The sequence below is a fragment of the Sarcophilus harrisii genome, chromosome 4 (assembly GCF_902635505.1).
Source record: "Sarcophilus harrisii chromosome 4, mSarHar1.11, whole genome shotgun sequence".
NCBI classification, from domain to species: domain Eukaryota; kingdom Metazoa; phylum Chordata; class Mammalia; order Dasyuromorphia; family Dasyuridae; genus Sarcophilus; species Sarcophilus harrisii.
In genome coordinates, this window is record NC_045429.1 from 128219199 (window position 1) to 128240700 (window position 21502).

Sequence of the window (21502 nt, forward strand, 5' to 3'; positions counted from 1 at the left end):
TTAAAAAGGAAAGTCTAAAATGCAAAAAAAAAATGATTCTCAAAATGATTTTAGAGTTTTAGTAATATCAAGTTGATGTATTTATTCTAACATTAATTTAACAGGAAAATTTTAAAAATTATTTTAAACATTTTATTGCCATTTGGTATGATAATAAAAGATTATACCAGAGATCTATTTTCAAGTTGTTTTTTTTTAACCAACCAGACAAATAATAAATGGAAAGATTCTCTGAACTATAAGATATCTAAGCTTCCCTTTGACTTCTAATTTTTATCTATAATATTGAAAATTTACCTAATATGTTAGCAGATACTTACCCAGTTTTTAGTTTTATGTCACTTTAAATGCATTTTTCCATTAAAATGTTTATTAAATTAGATTTAATTTAATTTGATCATCTTAGCAACTCTCATGATATAGGTATAACAAAAATTAGCACTTTGTGTTTTTGAATTGAGTCACAGAGGGATCAAATCACTTATTCAGGAACATATATGTTATATATATTAAATCCTACAAACAAAATCTAGCATCTTTTTACTATTATCTTACTGCTTTGCACATACATCTATATACATGTAAATACACATACATTCATATTTCATGTTACCTGACTTCTTTTATTGCCATTATCTTGATTATATTAGAATTTAGATGTCCTTTGAAATTATTACATTTGGAAATGCTCTTCGTCATCTAATCAAAGACTGGATCACAGCATGATGATGATGATATTACCCCTCAAAGTTCAACCCATTGTCCATGTTATGTGGGGAATGGAAGAGGAGCAACAGAGGAATGTCACCCATAACAATGAACCACAGAGATTTCATGTGCTCTTAAAGCATTATGGTACCTATGAAGGCTTTGCAGGAACATTGATAGGCTGACTAATTGGGCTTTATGAGTATAACTGTTAAGAGTTAACAACTTAATATGATGTAATTACTCTGAAGAGTCAAAAAACAAATGGAAGGGCACAACCATACAGGTTGGTCCTATTTTGAATCCATCATTATACTTAAGACAGATATGGTGTATAATAGAGAAGGTAGTACCTTCTTCATGTTATGGTGCCATAAGAAAGCAAAATAAATCAGAGCAAATCAGCAATCTCAATATCTGATTAAAAAAAGATTTTGGCTTAGATAGCACTGACTATTAAAGAGGTCAAATTGCAAGTGTGCATGAATTGGCTTGAATATATAAGTACATAATATTCTAGTAGCACAACTTAGCAGAATTGGAAACAGATACTAGCAGCTATCGACAAGAGTTTCATACTGTTTTGTCAATGTTATCCTCAACTCCAAGTCACACAGCAACATACTAATGTTTCCTTGTTAATCCTTAAGAAGAATTTTATCTCTAAACCAATACTAGACAAAATAAGAGATTATATCAAGAATCTACGGAAATCTAAAGAGAGAAAACTTGAATAACTGGAGGTCATGGAAAATCTTTACTTAATGAAAATTTGGGTAATTAAACATGCTAATGAAATTGATTAAAAAACAACAACACTAGTGACTCAATTCTGAAAACCAAGATGGTCAGACTTAAACTTGAATATCAAGATCTTTTTGAGTTTGATGGCATTGAGCTAAGTAGCAGATTAATTACATCCTGGTAGAGTAATTAAAAAAAAAAAACTAATATTAGCTTTACCTATCATGAACAAGCTCATTTTCCCACAATGTTGGACAGAAAGAGTAAGAATATTTTAGAAACATCACACAGCTGTATATATGGTGGCTTTTTGTGACCCTTTTTTTTTTTGTCATCTCTGAATAGAGCCTATAGAAAAAGTCAAGATCCAAAAATGGAACCAAAAGGGCCTATGTAGGCAATATTCATAATAATATATAAGCAAAGAAGAACAGAAAATATGGCTATCCACCCTATCATTGCCACCATAAATTTTAGACAGATTTTCCTTAAGGAGGTTAAACAGTGAACAATAATATTTTTTAAAAACCATATGACTACAGAATAGAAAATTTTAACATTTGTAAAATTTCTAACAATACACAAACCAGTGATAAGAAATAATCATCAATAAAATCTGAGAGGTGATATTAATTTATGACCATAAAGTCATAGATTTAATATCTAGAAAGGAATCAAAAAGTCTAATCAAATTTTCTTATTTTACAAATGAACAAAATATAGACCCAGAGAGATCTCCTTATGCAACAGTACATGGCAAAGCAGACTTCATCCCTAAATCCAGAGCTCTTTTAACTATATTGCACATTTTTTGTTAACATTTTAATCTCATTATGTTACTCATGAAGGTTATATTGGTATATAAACATTTGAGACAATTCATTTTTTAACCATTTGCCTAGTTATTACTATCTGTAAATTACTAAACCCTACCATGGAATAATCGAATTATCAAGGGGCATTAGAAATAATCTAAGATAAGGTTGAGTCAATAGCACGTCACTGCTTTTCTTCCTCTTGTATCATAACTGCCTTTGTTCTCCACAGGGTTGGGTTTTGGCCTTCCCCTTTTCATTTAAATAACAGCAGTAGCATTTATAAAGCTTTTTAAGGATTGAAAAACACTTCATATTTAAATCACCTTAATTTCATCTTCATAACAAGTTAAGTGCTATTATTATCTTAATTTTACAAATGAGGAAATTGAGGTATAGATAATTTAAGTGATTCATCCAGGGTAACAGAGTCAGCAGGAATCAGAATTAGGTTTGGAATTCATGTCTTCCTGATTCTGAATGAAAGTGCTGAATATAAAGCACTTTTGAATATAAATACAAGGAATTATATAGTCAGGATGATCTATTATCTTTTTCTTTATACAGTTAGCATCATTTATATTTTACATCACTGAGAACTTACAAGCTCTAAACTAAAGAATTAGTTTAGAAAGTTTCCTACCAAATATAATCTTCCTAGAAGATATACATTCACAGAGACATATACACACACACACACACACACACACACACACACACATATGTATGTATACCAACATATATACAAATATACATGATTATATTTTTGTGCCAAAAAACAAACAATGTGCTATTTCCCTGTCAGTTTTAGTTGTCCAATTCTAAGATCCCAGGCAAAACTAGGGGAAAAACTACACTCTTCTTACTATAAGACAATATACAGTCACTTAATGGTAGAAAATAGGGGAAGGGTCTTGAATGCACTTGTAGAGGAATCAACAAGCTTATACTTGCTCCAAACTTCAAATAATGACAGAAATATTACAGTTCATATATCAAAATCCAAATCAAACAATAAATACTTAAATATATCTCATGCTCTATGACATTAGCTTCTGAAAACAAAGTAGAGGGTTAGAATAGATCGTCTCTGAGGTCCTTTCTAGTGCTAGATCCACAACATGATTTTAGGGAAGGTAATTTTCAGGATTAAAAGAACAAACTTGGTTTGAGATAGGTCAAAGGTTTCTGAGTTTGAGGTTCTGAAGGCATTTGGAGATATAAATATGAAACTCCATTCAGAACTACAGATAGTTTTAAGATGGATGAAACCACGAGAAACTCAGAAGGAAGAAGAAAAATTCACCAAGGGCAGAATGTTCATGGACATGCTTCCTGACTGAAGAATCAAAAGAGAATCATAGCACAAGGAAACTAAACAGTTCTCCCATGCTGAAGATATTTTTACAGTAGATTAGAAGAATGGACAATATCAGAGATATAACAAAGTATGTTCTGGTCATTTGTATTAAGAAAAGGTGAGGGATACGTTGATATTTTTTATAGAGATGATTATTCTGATTTTCTTGAAGATTTAAGTATATGTAGTTTTTCCCCTGTCTAAAGTGACATAAGTACTCAAAATTTTATTGCAATATTATGTAAATGTATACTTAAATACAAGGAAGTATATAGTTAGCATGGTCTATTATATTTTTCTTTATACAGTTAGGATCATTTATATTTTACAGACACTGAGAACTTACAAGCCTATCATGTTTTTGAAAACCTTTAATATATTTACAAGACATTTATGATAACATTATCTATGAGTCTTTTTAGCTTGACAAATGTACATATTTTTTGTCCCAATATTAAGTTATTATTTATCTCTATATTCTACAGTTTGCTATGTGGTCAATAAATTAATACTATTATATTTGGCTCTTCTCCTAAATATAGAAGATCATATCAGTAAAGGTACTAAGTTGGAATGAGCCCAATATTTATATCATTATCTCAGAATGGGTATGTGGTTTAGGGTATGACCATTTTAATTTAAAAGTAAACAATTATGTTCCTAAAATAACCCATGCTTCCTGTTGATATGACAAGCAAATCAAAAGATTAGTCTGCTCATCTCTAGCTCTGTTTATCCCCTAATTCTAGTTTCTTAGCCCTTTTCTACACAATTATACTATCTCACATTAAGTTGTCACTATTATTTTGGAAATGTTCCCTAATTGTTGAATCAAGGCAATGTGGCATTCCTAACTACATTTTAAAGTCGTTAAGGAAAGGGACCATACACAGTCACATGTGGTCAGTAACCTAGACTGCTAGAGGGTGTTGGGGAGTGCCTGAGTGACAGGAGACAAATGCTCTCATATTATTATTTCTAACAGGAACTATCTACCTGTACAGTCAAGTCCTGCACAGACAGACACAACTGTCCTTCATATACTAAAATTGCAGGATCCTGGCTGGGTAAGGAGGACACATTTTCTCTAGTGAAAAATGGAGTTGCTATAATAGATTTAATAACTACTTTTTTTCCCTTATTCTGTTATATATAAAAACTTAGTACAAGAGTACCTTAATGAATCTGGAATATTCTTTCCACCAATACAAAGTACCATGACTGCTCATTCTGTGCGATTTTTCTTAAAATCTTCCTATAAATCCTCAAAAGATGGAAAATCCTAACATTGTAGGAACTTTGGTTTTATGTCTTTTAATATTTAATGGAGGCCAATGTTTTACTATGGCTTTCTATTTTTCACCCCTTACTTATGGTACATAACTGGCCTGGCTTCTTCTCTGATCATATATATCCTTGAAGATATCTTTTATTTAATTTCATGTGTGCAAGTCATTTTTATTAACATATACTGTTTTACTATAACACATGGAGCAGTATAATGGTAGAGCATAAGGAAAATTATAAAGAATATGAAATAATATATATGACAAGTGTGTATATATATTCAAATATATGTATACATTGTCATAGGGCCACTCCTATTAATGAAAAAAACTATTTTTAAAAAGTATCCAATTTTCAAACTATTGATTGCTTTATCTCTAAAAAGGTAATTTACATTTCTAAATAAATATCATAATGAATGCTTTAAAAGGCTTGAAAATTATTTCCATAAATTTAAGCATATACAGAAATACAGATGTAATGAAAAAATCTAATTTGTATTTCATGAGTGTACCAAATACAGCCTTTTTCAGTATGGCTTTAAGAGCAACTATAAGGGAGACAAAGATAGTGTAATGAATCTAGCTTACTAACTTAATTCTAATTAGGATTTTTTAAAATTTTAATGTTTTTAAATATTTTTTATTTGAAAAAAGAGTAAGAAAAAATAGAAAATGAATACAAAACAAATAAAACATTGTCATGTGCCCAGCAGAATATCGGGAAGTATTCCAATTGTATAACAACACATTGCCAGATCAAGAAAAAAAAATATATATATATATATTAGTAGAATAAATTATATTCACTAATGTCCATTTTATTTCCTTGTAAATTGTTCTATGGTTTTCTGCTGTATACTTTATTTACTTTATTCTTTCCCCCCCCCCTTTCAACCTCCCCCCAAAAGCATGCCACAGTTAAGAAAAAAATATATTTATGTATACATATGTAGATATAACGCACACACCCCATATGCAAAACATCTTTCCTATTCTTGCTGACTCTTTAATTAAATTCTGCTTCATTGCCTTCCTATTACTTAACCTGCCCCTTACCCCAAGGATCCCTTCTTTGTCTTTTTCCCTCATCCTTTGCTTCCCCATCTGCCCATCATTCTTCCTTATTTATTTATAGATTCTAGAAGGTGCTATATCCTTCATGAGATAAATTCAGTGTTGTTATTGAATTTCTAATTTTAGTTTCTAATCTAATTTAACTTTTGATAGTTTTATTTTATGCTTAGAAGTTTAGTTGCATCATAAGCAATGGCTATATTCTTCTATATACAGGCTAAACATACTACTCACTAGTTTCTATTTTGAGTTAAATGTCTTAGCTGTTTAACTGGAGTGATATTTAACAACGAATTTTTATTTTCCTTTACCTGATATGCTATTCACACTAATACAAAACTCTATTATTTTCTGGTGGAAAATATTTTTAGTTGTTATCTCCCAAATCAAAATACTGTGATAACAAAAATAATAAAATTATGAAGAACAGGTTAAAGATCAGCACTCATTTCTGACATTAAATTTTAAAACCTTCTCTAGTTAGTTAAGAGATTGGCAAGTTTTTACAAATAACATCAGTGAGCCTTTTAGAGAGAAACACAGTCGCATTAGAATGGAGTCATTAGGCAATACATTTATTTTGAAGCCAATTAACCTTTTGTCAAAGAAATGGCGGTGCTGTAATGGTTTCAGCGGTGGAGGTCAGCTTCTAACAGGGGCACGTATGACAGCGATTACGCTGGCTGACATATGCTGCAGACTGAGAGTACGGCCATGGAATAAAAATCTATCTTCGTTTGTATTCCACTCTGCATTTCCAGGGAGCAGGCAATCTTGACCTATCCATTTAGGTAATTAAAGCTTCCATTTGGAAGTGTCCTGCAGGAAGGTGAAATTTGGGGGAGATAAATGGCTGTTGCTCACTGTATCCAGCCACCACTTCCATCATTTGATGGACTGCCTGAATCAGGCTGGGCTGCCAGGTTCTCATAAAAATAGAGATGAATTGGGCAGCAGACAATTTTCTAAGGCAAAGCAACTCTGTCATCTTCTTTTTTGCAACCTATAATTTAATTGTTAGCCAAGGTGGACGGCTGACTCAGGGGGTCTTTTTCTAAGAGCTTTCCTAGTATCTTCTATTTTCTGAGAAATTACTCTAGTTTATTTACTTATCAGCCAACTTTGTTTGGCAATGGGAGATGTCACTTCAATAAGCACAGCTGGCTGTCACAGCTGTGCCCTGACTTACCTTCCAGGCTATTTTGTTTCCTTTGGAGTCATGCTCAAGGGCAATTGGGAAGTCTCCTCGTTCATAAAACTTTCGAAAGGCGGTGGGTTTTGTTGGTCGTTCTTTAAATGCTCCTGCAGTTGGAGGGCCTCTCACCTATTAAAAACATACACATATCCAACATATTATGAGCTGATTTTAAAAAAATGTATCAAAAAAAGTCAAAATTATTTCTTCTTTTAGGTGGTTGATTAGTTTAGATGCTACCTGGATCGAATAAACTACCAAGAACTTATGCAAGCATATATCTATAGGCTTTGAATTTTTCATATTTTTAATTTATAGAACTCTGATAGATGTTTTATAAAAATTATAATAAAATAGGAGAAATTGTTTTTCATATGAATATTAAGGATATGGCATTATAACATCAATTAATGATACATTAAATATTTAATGACATTTCTAAAAGATATCTCAAGTAGCATTTTCTTCATTATTCCACTTATATAAAACTTACTTCATGTGTGAATAGATGGTAAAGAGGGAAGTAATACTTTTTTCAATGAGGGTCTTATTTTCAATAAAGGTATCATGAGACTCAAGAGATTAAAATATTTTACTGGTGAAGGTAGACAGATTGCATCGTGATTTCAGGATAAATACTTTTAATGAAACATGCTATTCTTTTTCCCCTTATTATTTATTTATTTATTGCAAGGCAATTGGGGTTAAGTGATTTGCCCAGGGTCACACAGTTAGAAAATATTAAGTGTCTGAGGTCAGATTTGAACTCAGGTGCTGGTACTCTATCCACTGTACTATCTAGCTGCTCCAAAACATGTTATTCTTAACTTCATTGTACATACAAACAGGTGATGTGTTCATATTCTTAAAATATGGATATGGAAATTAATTATAAATTACAAAAATACAAATCTTAACTAATGTTTGGTTTTACTAAATATATATATATACACATATATACATACCTATACACATATATATTATATATACATCATACACTTAGCATCAAAGTAAGTATGAGAAAATACCATATAAATAACAAATTAATTCTCAACAAAGTTATGTGAAATTTCTAAATATTTCTAAAATTTTCTAAAACTTTCTAAAAGGAAAATTTTTATAACGATAATATTCATATAAACGATAAAGTAAATTGGTCAGTTCATCATTCAAGTAATGTATTAGGCTCTAAAATTTGAAGGGATGACTGAAATATTTAGCCTAGAGTAAAATATATTGTTCCATAAACAGCTGAACCATTACATAGTTATGACACATACCTTTCACAAAGGTCAGATATTTTTGCCTCTCCTAGAATACTATCGATGAGAAATACTATTCTTTTTCTGATTTTATTTGGCTGATTCATTTAGTGGCATTAATTGTCTTTACCTTTTATTTCTTTCCTTTATGGTAGTATTCCTAGAAACTACTCCAGTATAGTTATCTTCCTCGAAAGTTCTATTTTGATGACTAATTGTGGCATGGAGATGACTTAGTGTTTTTTACGCCAAGAAAACAGAAGCTACCTACTAAGTGGGAAAGACTTCTAAAAATGTGTGATGAGATTATGCGTTTGACAATCAAAAACCAGACTAGCTACCCTATTCCTTGTGTATCTATTAATCATGCTATAGATACCAAAGATGCAAAGACAAATAGGAATATTCTTTGCCTTCAAAGAGCTTACATTCTAATTGGGCAGTGGGGGTGGGCAAAATGTCTCTCTCTCTCTCTCTCTCTCTCTCTCTCTCTCTCTCTTCTTCTCAACCCCTTCTTCCTCTCTCCCTTCCTCCATTCCTCTTTCTCCCTCCCTTCCTCCGTCCCTTTTTCTTCTTCTCTCTTTCTGCTAAACATACATATATACACACATATACAATATATACACATTAAATATAAAATAGTTTGAAATAATTTGAAAGGAAGAGCCCAAATATCTGAAGCTTGGGGAAAGAGGGGATGAGAAAGTGGTGCTTTGATGAATCTAGAAGGAAATAAGGGATTCTAAGAAACAAAGGTAAGAAACAGCAAAGTATTCCATCTGCTAAGGCCTCATTATGTGAAATAGAATAATTTATAAAAAGTTTGAAAATGAACATTTCTATCTACTATATAATTTTTCTACTTCCTTTCATTCTCAACTCAGAAGATGAAGATGGTTTTCATGATTTTGTTGTAGTACTTCCCACTCTACTGCTTGCATGCTCAGGAAGAGAATAATAGGGTTTTCTGGATAACATATAGTTTGATAGAATATTTGAAAAAATAAGCAAATAACTAGACTAGTTTTTAAAGGGGAAAGGAGGGGAAAGTATTATTTGGGGATTACTGTAAATTTTTATATTGTTCTTTTAAGTGTTCAATCCCAATAAATAATCTAATTTGCAAATAATCTAATAAAATAAGGAAATATAAATCTTATTACAATTTTAGGAGAAATGCTGTGAAGATTTGTCTCAACAGTGGGGCCAACTCAAACCAATTAGGAAGAATGGAGTTAGCAGTGGTTTTAATGCTTTTAATAAAATCAAATGTACTTGGGAATTAAAATGCTAAATGTAGACTGAAATAATTATAAATGACAAAATACTTTATACATTCACATTTACTGAATAAAGGCAATAAATTTAGGATCTTAATCATGAAGTCTGTCACATAGTCACAATGATAATAATAATTATTAGTAGGGAAAAAGTTAAAGCTTTAAATTTCATCTTTGAATATGTTTTTAAAAATTTCTTTGTAGCATTTTCATCTAGGATTAGTACAGCTGATAAAGACCAGTTAATTTTGAATATGAAATACACATTATTTTATCTTTGGATTTTTTTTATTTAGCTAAATAATTTAATTTGAAGGAATGAAATAGACATTAATGGTATATTTTCTGCTGCTCAAACCTTAAGTCTGAGCTATTAAACCACTGCTGTTGAATAGCCAATGGCACAAGTTTTACTGAGAAACAATAGCAATTAACTGTTGGGTCTAGAATTGCTAAAAACTAACAAACAACAAATAAACATTTGGCGTCATTATGGCTCTCTAAGTAGCACTATGAGAAATTCTAGTCTTTTTTTTTAGTGTGACAATCTGGGATCTGAAATGCTAAGGAAGCAACAATTACTTAACAACAAATCATACATATACTACTCAGCTTACAAATTACATTTAAAAAATCTGTAACAATTTAATTTGTTTAATAATGTACAGTGATTTGCCTATGTTTAAATTAATTGTCAGTTGATGGATGAGTCATCAGAATTATCTCCTGAAACTTTAAAACATATATTCTATAAGTATTTCAGGGATTATATGATTGCATAAAGTAGTAGCTAAGTAAAATAATTTAAGTGATATCCTCTAATAGGGAACAAAACTATTTTATACATATCTAGCATCACTAAAAAGAATGATATAGAGCATATCTACATATATATTCATATCTAATTTTGTATTATTTTGATGAATCTATGATGTCCTCAAAATAGGTGTACTACCTTTCCCAGTACAAAGTGAAACCTGCTAGATTGGCTTATCCCATGGGACTTTTCATAAGTCTACCATAAAAGACTTATAGTGCATTAAAGAGCTTGTTCAGATTCATTTAATGACCATCATTTCTTTTTTTATTAGATAATACTTTTTCAATTTAATATTTTGAAGGAACTGTTATAAATGAAATTTGTCAACCTACTACACTTATCAACTTCTTAGTTTGTGCTGAAAGTTAGAATCAATTTGGGCTGTCTGTTTTATAAATGCAACCTGCCTTTGCACTGTTAAAAAATGAATGTTTCATATTAAGTTTTTATTCATGCATCAGCATTTGCTTGATGATGCCAGTTATGCCATTTGATTCCCATTTGTCAGTTTGTATTTCATAGTTATATAATGGATAAATGTCCCTCTGAGTTTCAAGTCAACTCTTTTGATAAATTTCATTTTCAGTGAAATTATACTGAAAATCCACGTTCAATTCTAGTAAAAACAAAAAAATAAATAGAATTTGTATAAATCATTTATGAACAATATAATTAATATTTCAATTCTTTAGAATTGCTGAAGAAAACATTAAGAAAATCTTCCTACTTCAATTTAATCAAATCATTTCAACAAAAGATTACAACAAATCTAATAGAAATAGAGTACTATGCTAGTTAGTTCAATATTACCATAAACAATTTTACCTCTTTATTACCTAGGAAGAATCAAGTAAGAATAAGAGCAATGTCTTGACCTAAAATATGCTTTCCCCACTCAAAGACAGCTTTTTAAAATCCAAAAGTAAAAAGAAGTGTTATAGTTCTTCTTTTTTATACCTCTTCTATTCAATATGTTGTAATATGTAAGATTATAGATCTGCAGTATTTATTTGTAACAAAAGTGATGATCTGTTATTTATATTCATTAAACATCTTTTAAAAATATATTAATTTTAATGACAGATTGGAATAAAAACTATATTGCAGCCTACATTATTATTGAAGCATTGGTATTTTAAAAGGTAATATTTCTTCATATACACTTCATACATTCTTATACACACTTTAAAAAGTTCTTCTACCATTCCTGTCACAATCAATCTATTCCAGCTTTTATTCTCAAAGCCTGTTTAAAATAATTTATGTTAAGGAGTGTTGATTTAAGCCTCAACAAATACGTTTTCGTTGTGCCTAAAATAAAGAAATCTTACTTCTCTTAGCATTCTTCTTACTTAGCATGTTTTCTTTCAGTTATACATATATTTATCCAAATGCCACTAAAATAAAACAGCATTCCTGAAAGCTAGGGCCTATAAAATAATTCTAATACATAAATAATAAGAGTTTTCACTGAAAGAATAAAAGTTGTGAGTAGATAGACATGTCGAGACAATATTACTACCAGAAGGATAACAAATATTAATACCAGAAGGACAAAAAAATGATGTTTAAACAGGGATTGAAAAAAGTCATTGAGTAAAATAAAAAATAAAAATTTTCTAACTTGCATCAACATCATTTTAGAATGTTGGTCCATCCTAATTTAGGATGTGAAGAACTGGAATTTCAAGAATTTTAAATACATGGAAATGGATTTTAAATCTCATGATAAATGTGGAAATATGTATAGAAGAATTGCACATGTTTAACATATATTGGGTTACTTGCTGTATAAGGGAGGGGTTGGGGGAAGGGAGGGAGAAAAAGTTTGGAACACAGTTTTGCAAGGGTAAATGTTGAAAACCATTTACATATTTTGAAAATAAAAAGCTAAAAAAAACCAGTCCAAGATTATGCAAAAATTTTATGCAGATATTATGAACATATATTTCATTTTTTATTATAGCTTTTTATTTACAAGATATATGCACGGGTAATTTTTCAACACTGACAATTGCAAAACCTTTTGTTCCAATTTTTCCCCTCCTTCCCTCCATCTTTTCCCCAAGATGGCAGGTAGACTGATACATGTTAAATATATTAAAGTATATGTTAAATACAATATATGTATACATATCCATACAGTTATTTTGCTGCACAAGAAGAATTGGACTTTAAAATAATATATAATTAACCAGTGAAGGAAATCAAAAATGTAAGTGGACAAAAATAGAGGGATTGGAAATTCTATGTAGTGGTTCACACTCAATTCCCAGAGTTCTTTCATTGAGTGTAGCTGGTTCTTTTTATTATTGAACAATTGGAACTGGTTTGGTTCATCTCATTGTTAAAGAGAGACACATCCATCAGAATTGATCATCATATAGTATTGTTGGTGAAGTATATAATGATCTCCTGGTCTTGCTCATTTCACTCAGCATCAGTTTAGTAAGTCTGTCCAGGCTTTTCTGAAATCATCCTGCTGGTCATTTCTCACAGAAAAATAATATTCCATAATATTCATATACCACAATTTATTCAGCCATTCTCCGATTGATGGGCATGCACTCAGTTTCCAGTTTGTGGCCACTACAAAAAGAGCTGCCACAAACATTCTTGCACATACAGGTCCCTTCCCCTTCTTTAAGATCTCTTTGGGATATAAGCTCAGTAGTAACACTGCTGGATCAAAGGGTATGCACAGTTTGATAACTTTTTGAGCATAGTTCCAAATCGCTCTCCAGAATGGCTGAATGTATTCACAATTCCACCAACAATGTATCAGTGTCCCAGTTTTCCCACATCCCCTTCAATTTCCACATTATCTTTTCTTGTTATTCCAGCCAATTTGACAGGTTTGTAGTAGTATCTCAGAGTTGTCTTAATTTGCATTTCTATGATTAATAATGACTTGGAGCATCTTTTCATGTGGCTAGATATAGTTTCAATTTCTTCATCTGAGAATTGTCTGTTCATATCCTTTGACCATTTTTCAATTGGAGAATGGCTTGATTTCTTATAAATTGGAGTCAATTCTCTATATAGTTTGGAAATGAGGCCTTTATCAGAACCTTTGACTGTAAAAATATTTTCCCAGTTTATTGCTTCCCTTCTAATCTTGTCTGCATTAGTTTTGTTTGTACAAAAACTTTTCAATTTGATATAATCAAAATTTTCTATTTTGTGATCAGTAATGATCTCTAGTTCTTCTTTTGTCATAAATTCCTTCCTCCTCCACAGGTCTGAGAGGTAAACTATCCTATGTTCTTCTAACTTATTTATAATCTCATGCTTTGTCTAGATCATGAACCCATTTTGACCTTATCTTGGTGTACAGTGTTAAGTGTGGGTCAATGCCTAGTTTCTGCCATACTAATTTCCAAGTTGCCCAGCAATTTGTGTCAAAGAGTGAGTTCTTATCCCAAAAGAGTTCTCTGGGTTTGTCAAACACTAGATTGCTACAGTTATTGACTATTTTGTCTTGTGAACCTAACCTATTCCACTGATCAACTAATCTATTTTGCAGCCAATACCCAAATGGTTTTGGTGACTGCTGCTTTATAATATAGTTTTAGATCTGGTACATCTAGACTACCTTCATTTGAATTTTTTTTTCATTAGTTCCCTTGAAAGTCTTGACCTTTTGTTCTTCCAGATGAATTTTGTTGTTATTTTTTCTAACTCATTAAAATAGTTTTTGGGAGTTTGATTGGTATAGCACTAAATAAATAGATTAGTGTAGGTAGTATTGTCATCTTTATTATATTTGCTCAATCTGACTTTATTTGTGTGGGAAGTGTTTTGTAGTTTTGCTCATATAGTTCCTGACTTTCCCTTGGCAGATAGATTCCCAAATATTTTATACGATCAGCAGTTACTTTAAATGGAATTTCTCCTTGTAACTCTAACTGTTGGATTTTGTTTGTGATATATAAGTATGCTGATGACTTATGGGTGTTTATTTTGTATTCTGCAACTTTGCTAAAGGTGTGGATTATTTCTAATAGCTTTTTAGTAGAATCTCTGGGATTCTCTAAGTATACCATCATATCATCCGCAAAGAGTGATAATTTGGTTTCCTCATTCCCTATTCTAATTCCTTTAATCTCTTTCTCAACTCTTATTGCCAAAGCTAGCATTTCTAATACAATATTGAATACTAATATGCTGATAGTGGGCAATCTTGTTTCACTCCTGATCTTATTGGGAATGGTTCCTGTTTATCCCCATTGCATATGATGCTTACTGATGGTTTTAAATAGATGCTCCTGAGTATTTTAAATAAAAGTCCATTTATTCTTATACTCTCAAGTGTTTTTTTTAATAGAAATGGATGTTGGATTTTATCAAATGCTTTTTCTGCATCTATTGAGATGATCATATGGTTTTTGTTAATTTGGTTATTGATATAGTCAATTATGCTAATAGTGTTTCTAATATTGAACCAGCCCTGCATTCCTGGTATAAATCCTATTTGATTATGGTGTATTATCCTGGGGATGATTTTCTTTAATTTTTTGCTAATATTTTATTTAAGATTTTAGCATCCATATTATATTAGGGAGATTGGTCTAAAATTTTCTTTCTCTGTATCCACCACCCTACCTGGTTTAGGTATCAGTACTATGTCTGTGTCATAAAAGGAATTTGGTAGGAGTCCTTCATTCCCTATTTTTTCAAATAGTTTATATAACATTGGAGTTAATTCTTCTTTAAATGTTTGGTAGAATTCACATCTGGTCCTGGGGATTTTTTCCTAGGGAGTTGGATAATAGCTTATTCCATTTCTTTTTCTAAAATGGAACTATTTAAGCAATTTACTTCCTCCTTTGTTAATCTGAGAAGTCTATATTTTTGAACAAAATCATCCATTTCACTTAGGTTATCAAATTTATTGGCATAAAGTTGAGCAAAGTAACTCCTAATTATTGCTCTAATTTCCTCTTCATTGGTGGAAAGTGCTCCCTTTTCATTTTTAAGATTAATAATTTGATTTTCCTCTTTCCTTTTTCTAATCAGATTTACCAAAGGTTTATCTATTTTATTGGTTTTTTCATAAAACCAACTCTTGGTTTTATTTATTAATTCAATAGTTTTTTTTTACTTTCAATTTTATTAATTTCTTTTTTTAATTTTAGAATTCCAAGTTTAGTATTTGATTGGAGGTTTTTAATTTGGTCTTTTTCTAGCTTTCTAAGTTGCAAGACCAATTCATTGATCTTCTCTTTCTCTATTTTACTTAAGTAAGCCTCTAAAGATATAAAATTTCCCCTTATTACCGCTTTGGCTGCATCCCACAAATTTTGGTTGTGTTGTTTCATTGTTGTCATTCTCTTGGGTGAAATTATTAATTGTGTTTGTGATTTGCTGTTTCACCCAATCATTCTTTAGGATGAGATTATTTAGTTTCTAATTATTTTTTGGTCTATTTACCCCTAGCTTTTTGTTGAATGTAGTTTTTATTGCATCGTGATCTGAAAATAATGCATTTACTATTTCTGCCTTTCAAAATTAAATTTTGAGGTCTTTGTGTCCTAATATATGGTCAATTTTTGTGTAGGTTCCATGAACTGCTGAGAAGAAAGTGGACTTCTTTCTGTTCCCATTCAGTTTTCTCCAAAGGTCTATCATATCTAACTTTTCTAATATTCTATTTATCTTCTTAAATTCTTTCTTATTTGTTTTGTGGTTTTATCTATCTAATTCTGAGAGTGCAATGTTGAGATCTCCCTCTATTATATTTTGCTGTCTATTTCTTCTTGCAACTCTCTTAACTTCTCCTTTAGGAAGTTAGATGCTATACCACTTGGTGCATATATGTTTAGTATTGATATTGCTTCATTGTCTATGCTACCCTTTAGCAAGATATAGTTTCCTTCCTTATCTTTTTAAATTAGATCAATTTTTTTTTGCTTTTCCTTGATCTGAGATAAGGATGGCTCTGAATTTATATTTCTAATGTACACCTCTCCTACTCCTAATCTCTGCCTTATTCTTGTGGTTTTCTATATTCTGTACGTTCAAATATATTTCAAATAGCTTATTTTTATTTAGCCAGAGGACACATTTAATTCTAAGCAAAAGCAATTAATGAAATAGCATAGTAAGAAGAGTAACAATAGAACATTTCCCCCATAAATCTGGGTATAAATTTTTAACTATATACATTAGGAAAAGTGAATACACCTAGGGACACATACATACAGGACACAAGTATTATTAGGGCATATATTTGGAGAGGACAAATATACTAAATGTTTGAAAAATATTTAGCAAGACTTGACTAAAAGTTCATTTCAAAGGGTAGAAGAAAAATTATAGAATTTAACAAAATTGAGAGATTTGTAGAAAATATAAATTGAAATATGAAACTAATGAGAAATAATTCTGCTGGATTATTATTACATAATTATAATGCTAGGACTTCCAGCAAAACAGAATCAAAGTTCCACTCAACTGGACAAATTTCACATTTTATTTATATTTTATATCTATCTATATCTTTATTATATATTTATGTGTGTATATGTATGTACATATACACACTTAAAAGTAAAGAGGAATAAAAAGAGGGATTCTTTGTATATAAAGCATCATAAACAATCAATAAAGCAGAGATAGAGGGGAGAGCAATTAAATCCAAAGAGAAATTCAGCATATCTTAGTGAATAGATTTTGCAAGATTTGGAGCCTTGTAGACCTGTGTTCAATTCTACCTCTGAAAATAAATTTCATGTGATCATTAGTAAATTGTTTGACCTTTTACAGCTTTAATTTCTTCTTCCACAAAATAAGGATAATGACATATATAAGCAGATACACCTAATGATGTGTCCCATATTTTTCAAGGGAAAAAATTCTGAATTTCAAAAAGATTCAGAAAGAAAAATGATTGGTGAGACACTTTTGCCCCCAATTGATGGGATGCAACAAATCAAAAAAAAAGATTAATAAGAACCACTTCATACCCGAAGAGTATGTAGCAGTAGATAATATTGGAAGGAGACAGACAGGTAGAGAGCAAGAAAGAGAGACAAAGACAGAAAGAGACAGCAGAAAAATCACACAAACACACAGAGATATAGACAGAGAAAAAGAGGCACAGAATTCAAAGTAAATGTTAAGAAAATAATGTATTTTTCAAGTATTCATGTAATAAACTCAATTTTATATAAATAGAAATTTTAAATACTTTGTTTATAGACATACCCCAATATTCAGTGCATATGATCATACCTATATGGATATTACATCAATTGAAGAAGACTATTACCTATACTTTCTTGCCCATCCTTTGTAAAATGTACCCTTTGCACATGTCCTCATACAAGGAGACACATCCAACATGTTGAATTTCTTCCTAGAGACTAGGTCTACTTCAACTATTTACCTGATCTTTGCATTCTATATCCATTTCCTTAAGAAGTACATTTAGGACAGTGATCTTACCAATCCAAAAATGATAGCAGTTGCACCATTGAAAGTTGATAGGGAGGAATATAGGATAGTTTATCTCTCAGACTTGTGGAGGAGGAAGAAATTTGTGACCAAAGACGAACTAGAGATCATTATTGATCACAAAATAGAAAATTTTGATTACATCAAATTAAAAAGCTTCTGTACAAACAAAAGTAATGCAAACAAGATTAGAAGGGAAGCAACAAACTGGAAAAACATCTTCACAGTTGAAGGTTCTGATAAAGGCCTCATTTCCAAAATATATAGAGAACTGACTCTAATTTATAAGAACTGACAAATGGTCAAAGGATATGAACAGACAATTTTCAGATGATGAAATTGAAACTATCAGCACTCATATGAAAGAGTGTTCCAAATCATTATTAATCAGAGAAATGAAAATTAAGACAGCTCTGAGATACCACTACACACCTGTCAGACTGGCCAAGATGATAGGAAAAAATAATGATGATTGTTGGAGGGGATGCGGGAAAACTGGGACACTGATACATTGTTGGTGGAGTTGTGAACAAATCCAACTATTCTGGAGAGCAATCTGGAATTATGCCCAAAACGTTATCAAACTGTGCATACCCTTTGACCCAGCAGTGCTACTACTGGGCTTATACCCCAAGGAGAGACTAAAGAAGGGAAAGGGACCTGTATGTGCCAAAATGTTTGTGGCAGCCCTATTGGTAGTGGCTATAAATTGGAAAATGAATGGATGCCCATCAATTGGAGAATGGTTGGATAAATTGTGGTATATGAATGTTATGGAATATTATTGTTCTGTAAGAAATGACCAGCAGGGGAAAATTGGAAACTAATATGGCAGAAACTAGGCATTGATCCACACTTAACACCGTACACCAACATAAGGTCAAAATGGGTTCATGACCTAGGCATAAAGAATGAAATTATTAATAAATTAGAGGAACACAGGATAGTTTGCCTCTCAGATCTGTGGAAGGGGAAGGACTTTATGACCAAAGAAGACCTAGAGATCATTACTGATCACAAAATAGAAAATTTCGATTATACCAAACTGAAAAGTTTTTGTACAAACAAAATTAATGCAGACAAGATTAGAAGGGAAGCAATAAACTGGGAAAATATTTTTACAGTCAAAGGTTCTAATAAAGGCCTCATTTCCAAAATATATAGAGAATTAACTCTAATTTATAAAAAATCTAGCCATTCTCTAATTGAAAAATGATCAAAGGATATGAACAGACAATTCTCAGATGAAGAAATTGAAACTATTTCTAGTCATATGAAAAGATGCTCCAAGTCATTATTAATCAGAGAAATGCAAATTAAGACAACTCTAAGATACCACTACACACCTGTCAGATTGGCTAAGATGACAGGAAAAATAATGATGATTGTTGAGGGGATGCGGAAAACTGGGACATTGATGCATTGTTGGTGGAGTTGTGAACGAATCCAACCATTTTGGAGAGTAGTTTGGAACTATGCTCAAAAGTTATCAAACTGCATACCTTTGATCCAGCAGTGTTACTACTGGGCTTATATCCCAAAGAGATTATAAAGAAGGGAAAGGGACCTGTATGTGCATGAATGTTTGTGGCAGCCCTTTTTGTAGTGGCTAGACACTGGAAACTGAATGGATGTCCATCTGTTGGAGAATGGCTGAATAAATTGTGGTATATGAATATTATGGAATATTACTGTTCTGTAAGAAATGACCAACAGGATGATTTCAGAAAGGCCTGGAGAGATTTACACGAACTGATGCTGAGTGAAATGAGCAGGACCAGGAGATCATTATATACTTCAACAACAGTACTATATGATGACCAGTTCTGATGGACCTGGCCATCCTCAGCAACGAGATCAACCAAATCATTTCCAATGGAGCAGTAATGAACTGAACCAGCTACACCCAGAGAAAGAACTCTGGGAGATGACTAAAAACCATTACATTGAATTCCCAATCCCTATATTTATGCCCACCTGCATTTTTGATTTCCTTCACAAGCTAATTGTACAATATTTCAGAGTCTGATTCTTTTTGTACAGCAAAATAACATTTTGGTCATGTATACTTACTGTGTATCTAATTTATATTTTAATGTATTTAACATCTACTGGTCATCCTGCCATCTAGGGGGGGGGTGGGGGATAAGAGGTGAAAAATTGGAGCAAGAGGTTTGGCAATTGTTAATGCTGTAAAGTTACCCATGCATATAACCTGTAAATAAAAGGCTATTAAATTAAAAAAAAAAAGAAAAGAAATGACCAGCAGGATGAATACAGAGAGGCTTGGAGAGACTTTCATGAACTGATGCTAAGTGAAATGAGCAGAACCAAGAGATCATTATATATACGTCAACAATACTGTATGAAGATGTATTCTGATGGAAGTGGATTTCTTTGACAAAGAGACCTAATTCAGTTTCAATTGATAAATGATGGACAGAAGAAGCTACACCGAAAGAAAAAACACTGGGAATTGAATATAAACTGTTTGCACTTTTGTTTTTCTTCCGGGTTATTTTTACCTTCTGAATCCAATTCTCCCTGTGCAACAAGAAAACTGTTTGGTTCTGCACACATTCATTGTATCTAGGATATACTATGACATATTCAACATATATAGGACTGCTTGCCATCTAGGGAGGGGTGGAGGGTGGAGGGAAAATCGGAACAGAAGTGAGTGCAAGGGATAATGTTGTAAAAAAAATTACCCTGGCATGGGTTTTGTCAATAACAAGTTATTATAATCAAAAAAAAAAAAAGAAAGAAAGAAAGTTGATAGGGAAAAAGTTGGTTCTTAAAGAAAACTTTTATAGTTATTCCTAATTTTGTCTTCCTTGTTTCCCTTTAATCCTTAAATGCTCATATTACAACTTTTCTGAGGTGTTTAAACTATTTTTTAAAATTTCTACTCTTTCTTTGTTACAGATACTCTCACAAACTTCTATCATATTTTCCCATAATACATTATAAAATACTTTGTAATCTAGACTAATTTTATCTTCTTGTGACAAGTAACTCAAATGTTTGCTGATCAGTGTATTTTTTATATTCTTTGGTCTTATCATAATGGCAACTGATAACATCAGTTAAAATTTTATTTTAAAATATTATGAATAGTGTTAATGTCTTTTCTTTCATCAAGTGAGATCCAGCTCGTGTATTTCAACTTTAATAAAATAATTTTAATAAGTTAGGTTGAATTTGTTGCATATAAGTTTTTTCTAATTTTTATTCTTCTGCATTGGTTTTCATTTTTACCTTGGCCATAACAAAACAATTCAGTAATGGTTTAAATAGGGATTGATTTTCCTATTGGTTAAAATAAAATCAGTTTCTTTTTTTTTGTGATATTATTTGGCCTACACAATATCCAGTGACTCCTGATATTTTTCCTGAAGAAAGATACTCATGATATAGAATATAGATCTCACATATAATATAGAAGTCTTTAGCATTTCTCATTTCTTTTAGCATTTTTCTAACACTTTTAAAAC

The 21502-nt window shown here is 31.3% G+C and overlaps 1 protein-coding gene across 5 annotated transcripts in view; it reads right to left on the reverse strand.

The window, feature by feature from the left end:
- The window catches only part of PACRG (parkin coregulated), a 610713-nt gene that overhangs the window by 488414 nt on the left and 100797 nt on the right, over nt 1-21502 (reverse strand). For all 5 annotated transcript variants that reach the window (XM_012549456.3, XM_031968391.1, XM_031968394.1 and 2 more), the window contains one exon: nt 7180-7314. In XM_012549456.3, coding sequence (XP_012404910.1) covers nt 7180-7314 — 135 coding nt within the window. The remainder of the gene's footprint in view (nt 1-7179; nt 7315-21502) is intronic.